Source organism: Rana temporaria, chromosome 5, assembly GCF_905171775.1.
Source record: "Rana temporaria chromosome 5, aRanTem1.1, whole genome shotgun sequence".
Classification (NCBI taxonomy): domain Eukaryota; kingdom Metazoa; phylum Chordata; class Amphibia; order Anura; family Ranidae; genus Rana; species Rana temporaria.
The window spans coordinates 256,636,938-256,648,497 of NC_053493.1; the positions used below are offsets into that span (position 1 = coordinate 256,636,938).

General features: G+C 46.4%; 1 protein-coding gene across 1 annotated transcript in view; it reads left to right on the forward strand.

Moving 5' to 3' along the window:
- Positions 1-9,625, forward strand: part of LOC120940737 (myosin regulatory light chain interacting protein) — a 51,572-nt gene extending 41,947 nt beyond the window's left edge. The window contains exon 7 of the mRNA XM_040353754.1: positions 7,838-9,625. Coding sequence (XP_040209688.1) covers positions 7,838-7,927 — 90 coding nt within the window. The 3' untranslated portion in view covers positions 7,928-9,625. The remainder of the gene's footprint in view (positions 1-7,837) is intronic.
- The last annotated feature ends 1,935 nt before the right edge of the window (positions 9,626-11,560 follow it).

Here is an 11,560-nt window from a genome sequence, read left to right on the forward strand (position 1 = left end):
CTTACCATAATCTCATTAGGTTTATCTGTAGCCTGTTTCAATGTACAGATGTTCAGTTCCCATTGGTTGTTCCTTGTCCCCCTCCCCTCTTAGACAAGGCTAAGGGGAGTGTCCCTAACTGTGTGTAAAACTGTATGTCTTGGAATTTAATAAACAGTTTAAGCTCTGCATGTTTAACCCTCAACACCTGTGGGGATTGTCCCGTGATTGAGGGGTTAAGGGCTGGTGATGGCAAATCTGCAGGCTGTGGGTGCGTTTGGAGGACAGGAGACACAGGTCTGGCGGATGTGCCCACCTGGGGTATCTGAGATTCGTCACATGTCACTTATCACTGACTTGGGCCGCTTTTCAGGCCTTACCATCAATTGGTCAAAATCAGCCCTGATGTTCCTAGATGAGACCCCCATGCCCGGTGAGAAATTCTCCTGCCCTGTCCCCATAGTGTCGTCTTTCAAATATCTGGGTGTTCATGTGTCCTCTAAAATAGATTTCTCTTATCGTCCATGGACGGACACAGCTCCTTAAATCTTGACAAGTGGGTTATGTTCCCTGTTTACAGGAGAGGACTAGGCAGAAACATGTTAAATAGTTAAATACATGTTACATTAACAGAGTTGAACAGCCCCGCCCAGGGGGCGGTCCCTCCAGACATAACCCTCCTCACTGCAGCTTGCAGCCTCAGTTTCGTTCTGCCTAGCAAAGGAGAAGGACGTATGGCTCCCTTTGGGCCCAGCGCCCTGAGGAGAAATTTTCTTTTATTTTACTTTACTTTTTCTTGAAGAATCTTCTTTCAACTGTTGGCTGAGAGACAGGCTGGATATTATAGATCCTTGTAGTCTACTCAGTCCGACCAGCAAGCGTGGGCACACCTTTGCAAAGAGGCTTGGTCTGCCACGCCATACCTCATGACTCCTGAGGTGGCCGGTGAGCTTTGCTCCGAGGTCCACATATGACTGAGCTGTGGTGTTGTCTCAATCACAGTGGACCGGGCCGACAGCTACCTCCATTGCGGTTGTAGTTCTGTCAGGAATGCGTCAGCGAGTCCTCGCTCGGACGGGTAAGTACAGTCCCTCCTGCTTCGGTGGGTTGGTACGGCTGGGCATTCCTGGGGTTCGGGGGTCCCTTCCCCTTACTTCCCTGCTCCTTTCCCTTGCTGCATTGCTAACATTGCCGCTGTCAGGGGGGAGGGGGCCTTCCTGAGGGGACTGTGTTATCTGGCCTGTGTTTTTTTTTTTTTTTGTTGTATTGGGCTTTCCTGTGAGGTAAAAAGCCCTGTGATGAGCACAGATGTTTATGATTATACTTCAGCAGACGCTGACTGATTGGTGACACCTGTAACGGTTTTGCTTTTTATGCTGTATCTGTGTCTTATCCTTAAATAAAACAGCCCTATGAGGCTTTTCCTGTTTAAACACAGGTCCCTGCAAAAGTTACCTCACGGTTCTTTTCCTCACAGGCAGCGCTGGGCAGTCTCCTCCTGAGGGAGTCCCCTGGTTACCCCTGGTCAGCGCAGCAAGTGGGTGAGAGGCCCTGAATAGGGCTCTAGGAGCTTTTGTCTATTTGTATGGACAGGTGTGCATATTATAATACACACTATATGTAAATATTGGAGTCAGTATCTGGGTCCTTCCCCACATGCTGGTGGTGGCAGCAGGTGTTAGCACCTGTGATTCCCACAGAGTTTTTATTGTAGTCCTGGACACAGTTTGTGCCAGGGTGGGGGTGGACTGCGGGCGGGCGGTAAAAGAGTGCCCCCTTCCCCCGTTATCCCCTGGGGAATGCTCTGTTATGGAGCCATGGACTAGGTACCTAGTTGGAAAAAAAAAAAAAAAAAAAAAAAAAGGGCAGAATAAGGCATTTATGGGTGCGCTTTTTACTGCTGCAAGGGACTCTCCTAAGCTGCATAGTGCAGCTGGGTTTCCGCCAAGGGCTCGGTCTTTTTTGGATCACACAAATCAGACCGCTGTGTAGGTTTTTTCCTTCTGTGCCCTTCTTTGATAATTTCTGAGATGCGGAATGAGAAAAGCCACTGAGGGCTTTTGTAGTCCCTCACCGCCGGGCGGGAACCCCTACTTGTATGGATCTGACTGATAGAAGATCCGAAGTACTGACCCGTTCCATGTTTACCATGCTGGGGTCTGGCTTGCGGCCTATTGTGGCCACTACACTGGGGTCTCAGTGGTCGCTGGCGCTATTTTTTTTTTGGGAGATTTTTCAATTACATTGAAAACTCCCATTGGCGCCCATTTTGTCGTAGCCACGCTATGGCGCAGCTTACATTGTGCTGGCCTTTTTCCTGTGGCCGCGTTCTGAACGCTCGGCGGCCATCTTGGAGTAGTCCTGACCCCTAGTGCTGTATACAACTCACAGAGTGAGCATTTTGCACCAGACAGTGGAGGAGCACCGACTCTCTCCTGAGGTTATTAGCCTAGCGGACCAGCTGGTCCAGGGCCTCATATAGGTCTGTGATGCTTCATTGAATGCTGCGCCCTTGTTATCCAGGGCGTCTGTTTCAGAATGGTTTTATGCACACGGTGGTGTAGTGCTTAACTCCATTACTTGGCAGCAAAAGAGTCATTGGTTCGAATCTCCAATCTGCCTGGAGCTTGCATTGTCGCTCCCTGTGTCTGTGTGGGTTTCCTCCGGGTACTCCGGTTTCCTCCAAAGACATGTGTGCATACACCTACATAATATACATACACACTATGTGTGTGTATTATTTAGGGGCAACCCTCCCAGGCCGTCAAAGGCCCAGCTGGGGGACTAATCTGTCCCTGGGTGCATAAGCCGATCACGCCGGCACCCAAATCCTGCCAATGTATATAGCCTTCCCTCCCTGTCTCTAGGTGGGAGGGGTGGCTTGCAGGTTCACAATTCAGTGAAACCTCCCTGCTCTCCGACTAGTGGGTCTGCGAGGTGGTCTCTTCGGAGTACTAGATAGGGTTTCCTCCTATCCACAGAACAAAGTTCTGTCCTTGTGTCTTCCCCTCCCGGCACGTCGGTCTGCCTTGGGCAGTGTGGGATTTGCTAAGCTGCAAGGTAATTTTACCTTTCCTGCAGGACGAGAGTTTTGGGGTTTTCTATGGGCCTCAGGCCCTAAATACCTTTGTGAACGTCGGGTAGTTCCGCATGGAATCCATTTGTTCGGTGGTAGCTGCGCTTCATCCGGGGGATGTCCTGACGTCCTCGGACATCAGGGACGCATACATGCATGTCCCGTTTTGCACATGTCACAGTGTTTTTTTCTGTGCTTCGTGATGAGAGAAGGGTCTCTGTCAGCCTGTGGCCCTCCCTTTTGATCTGGCGTCAGCACCATGGGTTTTCAGCTAGGAGCTCGCACTTATTTGAATTTTGTTGGGTCAGCGAGGCTTTGCCTCATTGGCTACTTTGACGACTTTCTTCTGAGAGCAGCTTCTGTCTCCGACCTAGTGGATGGGTTATTCCCATTCAGACCCTCCGAAGATTCGGGTGGATGTTAGACGTTTAGGCCAGAAAGTGTAGCTCAGTGGCAGCAAGCCTGCCCTACATGTGTGCGACCCAGGGTTCAAATTATGGGCATGCTAGGTTCCGACTCAGCGTTGGAGTATCTAGTGTTGATCCAGACTCCTCAGTGGCAAAGGTCCTTCTTCCCCTGGAGAAATTGCAGACTCTTCAGTCTGCGGAGAAGGTATTGGCATCACGCAATCGGTCTTCTCTCCGGGCGCCTGCTGGTTCAGGGTCTGTGGGTAGCCTCCTTCAAGGTGGTACTGTATGCCCAGTTCCACACCCTGGTTTTCCAGTGGAACTACTGTCCAGGTGGTAAAAATCTCTTGTCTCTGAAATCATTAGATTCCTGTGCGCCACCTAGTCAGAGTCTCTCTGAGTTGGTGACAGAGATTCCCGACTCTTCGGTCCGGGAAGTTGTTCCTTCCTTCCAGTGGTCGGTGTTTACGACGAATGCCAGCTCACGGGTTGTGAACCTGGAGGTTCACAAAACTGGGGGGTCCAGTCGGCCCTGAGTCGCTGGACTTGCGTGGACCTATGACCACACCTCCTTGAATGTGTCTGGTCTCGGTAGCTACCCAGGGTCGGGCCTGGCTAGTGCCTGGTGGAAGACCGCCTGGGAATACCAGGTGCTGTCTACTGTTCATTGTCCTACTATTTTAGGCGATCAGGCTATGCTTCTCCTTGTGGTCGACCAATCTGGTTTCAGCCGGACAACGCCACGGCCGTGGCTTCAGTCTACCATCAGGTATGCCGGCAGGCAGACTACTGGAGTCGCCAGATGCTGGACCAGGGCGACTGGTCTTTGTGCTTTGGGGTGTTTCGGCTCCCTTGCAGGAGGTGAGCCTCACATGGCATGGATCTCCTGGCAGCTTGTCTCCGCCGCAAGGGTGTCAGTTAGTGGCCAGGTCTAGTGATCTTGTACAGACGCGTCAGTCGCGCTGGTGGCCCTGTGTTGTCTGTATCGGTGATTTTTTGCCATTCCTCCATGGTAGTTGCTTCCTCGGCCGCTCCACAGAGTGGATGCTGAGGAGATCCCGATGATTCTAATCGCTCCAGATTAATCTCGGCGTCCTTGGTACGCTGATATCGGGCGCCTGGTAGCGGAGGCACCCTGGCGATTGCCAGGGCAGGAGGTTCCTGTCTCAAGGTCCCATACTTCCTCCTGTTGTACAGTCACTGACTTGCTTAACATGGTTATTGGAAGCCAGACTTTAGGTGACCAGGGTCTGTCTGACTCGGTCATCTCAACAGGGCACCGTAGTCTTCTTCCGGAGGATCTACCGTCGCACCTCTCTTGGTGCGAAGGGATGGAGTGACGTCCACGGGCGTACTTTCAATGTCCAGGGTCCTGCTGTTTTTAAAGCTTGGATTGGATCTAAAAATTGCTTAAAGCACCGTTTGGGGGCAGATTTCAGCCTTGGCTGTGTTTTTAGTGGCCTTTTTGCGGCCCGTTCCCTGGTGGGTCCCCTTTTTTTGTGTGCAAGGGGTTTGTCATATACTTTCCCCTCTTGGCCCATCTCTTCCCCCATGAGTTTTGACTCTGGTGCTCTCGGTTCTTCAGGAACCTTCCTTTTGGAAACATCAGAGAGATTTTCTCTTGACACTATCTCAGAAGGTGGCCCCTTTAGTGGCCTTTACCTCTGTTAGAGGGGTTTCTGAGTTGGCGGTCTTGTCTTGCAAGCCGCCATGCTTGATCCCCCATAAGGATTAGGTGATGGTGCGCCCGCGACCTTCCCTTCTTCCGAAGGAGGTTTCGGCCTTTCATACTTTAGGCGTGGTACGCGCTTTGCGGGTATACCAGCCTACTACGGCTCCATTTCGGAGCTTCTGACTCTCTTTTGTGTCGGTGTCTGGTCCAAAAAAGGGCCTGGCGGTCTCGTCGACCACCATTTCTCGGTGGATCGGGCAGGCCGTCATACAGGCCTATGCTCCTAAGGGCGGGCCCCCCTTTTCCGGTCACGGCACTTTCGACCAGGGCAATTGGTGCTTCCTGGGTTTTTTTTTTTTTTTTTTTTTTTCCCGACATCATGCGTCGGTCTCACAGGTGTGCGAGGCGGCGATTTGCTCGTCCGTTCACGCTTTTTCCAGAATTTACATGGTTGCTGTGAGTGCATCTTATGATGTTTTTTTCAGCCGCTAGTTTTTGCCGGCGGCTGTTTAAAGTTGCACCTCCTCCGTTGAGGAGCTCTGCTTGTTTTGGGGTGAAGTTAAAATTGTTTTTACTGATATATTTCCCACCCCTCGTTTTTTGACACTGCTTGGGGACGTCCCACTTGTCAAGATTTAAGGAGCTGTGTCCGTCCATGGACGATAAGAGAAAATAGGATTTTTTGTACTCACCGTAAAATCCTTTTCTCTGAAGTCCATGGACGGACACAGCTCCCACCCCTCCTTTTTAGGTTTGTACTGCTTGTTACGAACTGAGGCTGCAAGCTGCAGTGAGGAGGGTTATGTCTGGAGGGACCGCCCCCTGGGCGGGGCTGTTCAACTCTGTTAATGTAACATGTATTTAACTATTTAACATGTTTCTGCCTAGTCCTCTCCTGTAAACAGGGAACATAACCCACTTGTCAAGATTTAAGGAGCTGTGTCCGTCCATGGACTTCAGAGAAAAGGATTTTACGGTGAGTACAAAAAATCCTATTTTTTGTCAATTAAATGTCTCCCCTACTGACCCGGTTAAGAAACAAAATACATATATGGAACAAGCTAAAAATGTCCCTAGCTGGCAAGACAAACCTTATTAAGATGATTCTAATGCCGCAGCTGTTAGATCTGCTCCACAATACGGCAGTAGTTTTTACGCTTAAAATATTCAGAGTTGTTAACTCCCTCCTTTAGGTAATTGTTATGGCACACCAAACCTCCTAGGGTCAAACTAGAGCAATTACAACGTCCAAAGGAGGGGGCCTTGCCCTACCCATCCCTTGGTTATATTACCTGGCCGCACAGTTGCAGCACCTGATGGGGGGGCTATGGTACCATTGCCCGCGGGCTCCTCGCCCGCTTTTGTTGGGAGCCGATGTGATACCTGAGGGGCTGGAGGCCCAGCAGTTTTAAAAACCTAATAAACGCATGCCCACCTACTACTTCAGAAGGTATGGAATAAGGCCAAACGGCTTCAGAAAGTAACGGGTTACACTGAGTATAGTCCTCTTTGGGGAACACATAATGAACAGGCCAAGATTAAGCAAGGACCCAAATGCTGCCCCATGGGTATAACACACTTAGACATGTCTTCCATGGTGAGGCCTGCTCCCTTTTAGTTTGCTTCAGTCTAGATATGCGCTTTCACCGAATATGCTGGTTTACTGCTTGCAACTTCAGAATGCGGACAGAGCCCAGGAGATGCGATTGAGTGTGTTCAGTCCCCCACTCCGGTTTTCCATATACTACAGGACACATCCGACACCAAGGGTGTCATCTCCCAGTGCTATAACATGCTGCGATCGTCATTTCTGGAGGGACACCCCATGACGGTAGTGAGTCATTGGGCGGCAGATGTCGGACCCATTACAGGGGAACGCTGGGAGGAGGCGCTACAGGCAGTTAATGCCTGTTCGCTTAATGTATCGCAAAAAGTGTCTCAGTTGTACATTTTATTACATTTTACCCTGATGAAACTCCAGAATGGGCAGGGCACCCGATCCACTGTGTGGAAGGTGCAGGGCGGCGCCTGGGGACTTGATTCACCTGCTCTGGCGTTGCCCCAAACTCCACAGATTTTGTACGGAGGTTCTGGCCACACTTAATTCAGTGTTCCAGACCAACATCCCCCTGGACCCACTTTGTTGCCTGCTTGGAGTTCTGGAGGGGGTGATACCAGAGGAGGTGACCAGAGTGGCATTTGCCAGGGCATTGTTTCAGGCAAGAAAAAACATTCTTCTAAACTGGAATTCGGATATACCGCCCAAGGTTAAAACATGGATACAGCACATGGGTAAAACGCTCATAATGGAGAAATACATTTATTAGCACAGGGGTAACGCTGGAAAATTTAAGCTTTGGGATCCGTGGCTTGCCGTACCTGGCTTAAGCCCCTTGGAACTTGTCCAGATGAGATTGCTAGGGGGTGTATAGATGAGGATGATACAATGAGGGATACTCGGTTGGTCACTTGTTTAAGTCTCTGAACGGCTGGGCGGCCTACGGGAGGTGGGGGTAGGGGGGGTGTTGCTGGGTGGTAGGGGTTCAAGCAGAATGCGATAAGCACGGAGAGATTATGAGCAGATTGTTTACAAAAAAAACAGTGGTTTTACTTCCTCTTTATGCATAGGCCTGAGCATAGTTGTGTAAAAACAAGAGCATGCCACGTACATTCTGCTAACAAAATTCTTTCTTCTCTCCACAGTCGTGTCCAGTATGCAGAGCTTCAGTGGATCATGTACAGCATGTCTATTTACCAACACACACAAGCTTTTTAAATCTGACTGTCATTTGAGAGGCGATGCCTAGGACACTTTATAAACTGTATCTATGTATATTACAAATGGACTTCACTACAAAGTGCTAAAACCATCGAATTTGCTACAACTAAAGATATTGAAGATAAAACGCATCTTTCTGCAGGAAGAATGGAGATGTGTTTTTTCTAGTTCATTTTACTGTTGTAAATTGGAATTTTCTGTCGTTCTTTTACCCAAGTTATTTTTAAGCTGAACATAGCACAGAACCGTTCAGTGTGTGTACTCCAAATTTTAAAATGTTAGTGTTTTTTTTTTTTTTTTTTTTTATGGTTTTCTTTTTCTATCAATGTGTGTTTTTTTTTTTTTTTGTGTGTCTCCCCCCCCAAAACTAGTCATTTTTGTTGATCAGAGAGACTTTTTTTTTTTCTCGTCGGCATCCCTAGAGATTGATTTTCTATGGCCCATTCTGACTAAGGCTCAAAACTGCTCATTCCATGTTTATACAACATGTTCACTTTAAGGGCTATGTTGGAAAAATAAGGCTTGGGATGTATTTTTCCTTTTTAATAATAAAAAAAATGCCAGTTTCCATAAATTCTCATTAAGTCATTAAGGACTTTCCCTTTTTGTTATGCTATTTTTTTTAAGTGAAAATGCCAAATTCAAAGTTTTAGAGTTGAGATTCAACAATTATAATTTACATTTAACTGTCAATTGGTTCTTTTTATGCTAGAATACTTTTATTTTCCATACATTTAGATTTTTGAAAGCTTTCAGCAAGTTTTTATTTGAGTTGTCCCCCCCCCCCCCCCCCCTTCTGAATAATATATTTTTAACCAGTATTAAAATCTACTCCTATAGATGAGTAAAACAATGCCTTTGAGTGTTAGATTTTATTTAAAAATTAATAGCTTTAGGTACTTTTTTTAGACTACTTATTTTTTGTTTTTTTGCCACTATACAGCAAATGTAGAATAGGTCAAAGAATAGGATATATAGAAAAGCGGGTGCTGGCTTTTAAAATCTGCAGGGTAAACCTTTGCTTCACTTTTTAGAATGCCACTTCGTTGAAAAAAATGGGGTCATTCAGTATTTGTCCTCCTGCCCATTTTAAATATGTACAGTTTTTGAAAGTTCTATACACTAGTGTTCTGAAAATTGTGTTATTTTGTGTTCTTAATCTTTTTCTTTGTCTTGTATCCTGTCTTAACATCCTGTTTCTTTATATCTTGGGCATTATGGTTATCTAGAAGTTCATTATCTGTGTGCTTTGCAGTCTTCTTTTGGTAAAACTAGAATGTTGTAATGAGCCAGACTCTTGCCACTGCAAAACCATGGAAGCATTTAGCACCAGTATAGTAAACTCTAGATGGCCATTGTGGTGCAATACCCAGCTTAATAGGGGGAAAAAAGCTGGGAAAATACTGTCACTTTATGGAAAGATGTTCTTTATACCTTTCTTGTTGCCTTAATGTAGCAGTAATTTGTTCCTTATGCATTTTGTTTCTTTGCACAGACATTTTTGTCAAAACTAATTAGAAGATTGCTCTACTTTTTTATGGCACATTGTTGTACAGCCTCAGTTTCCAAGAGGTATTTATTTTTTCACTTGGTAAAGAAAAAATGGATTTTGCTTCCACATTCAGCACTGGGGTAACTTCCTGTATAGTGTGTTAGACAATATTTTTGTCTTTTTATATTTGGTAAAATAAAGTATTTCTGAAAAAAAAAAACTGACTTGTCTTCCTACTTGAAAAGGTAAATTTTTAGAAAAGCCTGAAAATGATGCATGATTTCTTATACAAGCAAGCAGTTTGTTTGCTGAGGGCTTTTTTGTTTTTCTCCATGACTTTGCTTCTATTAAACGCTATGAACACTGGTAACCTGATGTTCTGAACATTTAATCCTGAGCCTGCAGGGAGGGATTTCCATTCTTCCTATTGGCATCTAAATATAAATGCACCTACTGCAGCCATGCAACGTGTACACTGAAAACAGAAGTGTTGGAAACAAACTGAGCTAAAATATACTGTAACTCTGCACATAGTTTGAGAACCCTGGTTTGGGAAATACTGATAATGAGACATCTGTTTTCCCACCTGTTCGGTCTCACAGGTAAAACGTTCATATACCCTCCTCTTGCTCCTATTGGCTTACACCTTCCATTCTACATTGGCTTATCTCCCTGTACTTGCTGGATGCAAGCTGCTTCTCTAGCTAAAACAGGACTAAAAACAAACGGCACATTCCAAAATCTATTAAATGTTGTTGAAAATAAACCTGGTGCAATTTTATAGTAGGCGTTCAAGGAAAGACGTGAGTTTCCGAAGGGAAATGTGGACTTTGCTGGGTTGACATCCTGGGAACTCGCTGAGATAGATCAAGCATGTGTAAACCACTGCTTGGAACGGTTGCTTTTGGACCACTTTCACACTGGGGTGTTTTTCAGGCACTTTAGCGTTAAAAAAAGCGCCTGAAAGAAGCTGCATCTGCAATCCCAATGTGAAAGCCTGAGTGCTTTCACACGAAAGCACCTGAAAAACTTTCCAGTGTGAAGGGGGTCTTGGCGTTAAAAAAAAAAAAAAGAGCCTTAATGGGAAGGGGCGCTTTAGGAGCGGTGTATTCACTGCTGAATAGAAGCTGCTTGCAGGACTATTTGAAGCTCTGTCAGTGCAGCACCTCAGTGTAAAAGCATTCGGGCAGGGGTTTTTTTTTTTTTTTTTTTTTTTTTTTAAACATGGCCATACATTGATCGAAATTCAGCCAGTTCAGCAGGAACCGGACAAATTTCAATCTACGTATAGGCACTGTGGTTGTACAGAAGTCGATCCACTGATCAACATCTGTACAACCACAGAGCCTATATGTAAATTGAAATTTGTCTGGTTCCTGCTGAACTGGCTGAATTTTGATCAATGTATGGCCATGTTTACATTGTATCCGTCTCTACAAAAGACCATCTGCTTTTTTTCTTTTTGACAGCAGCAGCTCTTACAGCTGCTGTTAAAAATGTACCATCCTACATGTTTGTGTGGGGCCTTTCAGGATCATAGCACACAACTCATTAACCAGTTGTGAACCCAGGCATGCTACACATGCCAAAAAAAAAAAAAAATTGTAGTACAGGGTGTCCTTTTGCCCTACTGCTGCTTCCTTCTAAAAATTGCCAGCAATTCCCAGACAGTTGGAAGTTTCTGTAAGTACAGCCGTTTAAGGCCGTGTACACACGACCGGTCCATCCGATGAGAATGGTCCGACGGACCGTTTTCATCGGTTCACCGCTGAAGCAGACTGATGGCCTGATGTGCGTACACACCATCAGTTCAAAAACCGATCGGGTCAGAACGCGGTGACATAAAACACACGACGTGCTTAAAAAAAACGAAGTTCAATGCTTCCAAGCATGCGTCGACTTGATTCTGAGCATGTGCGGGTTTTGAACCGATGCTTTTGTGTACTAACCATCGGTTTGGAACGATGGTCAGCCGTCCATTTTAAAGCAAGTTCTCTAATTTTTGTCCGAAGGACAACAGACCGATGGGCCGTACACACTGTCGGTTTGGACCGATGAAACTGAACTTCAGTCCGTTTTCATCGGTTTGGACCGGACGTGTGTACGCAGCCTTAGAGCTCCTGCTGTTAAAAACGGTCCATCTGGCGCTGTTCAG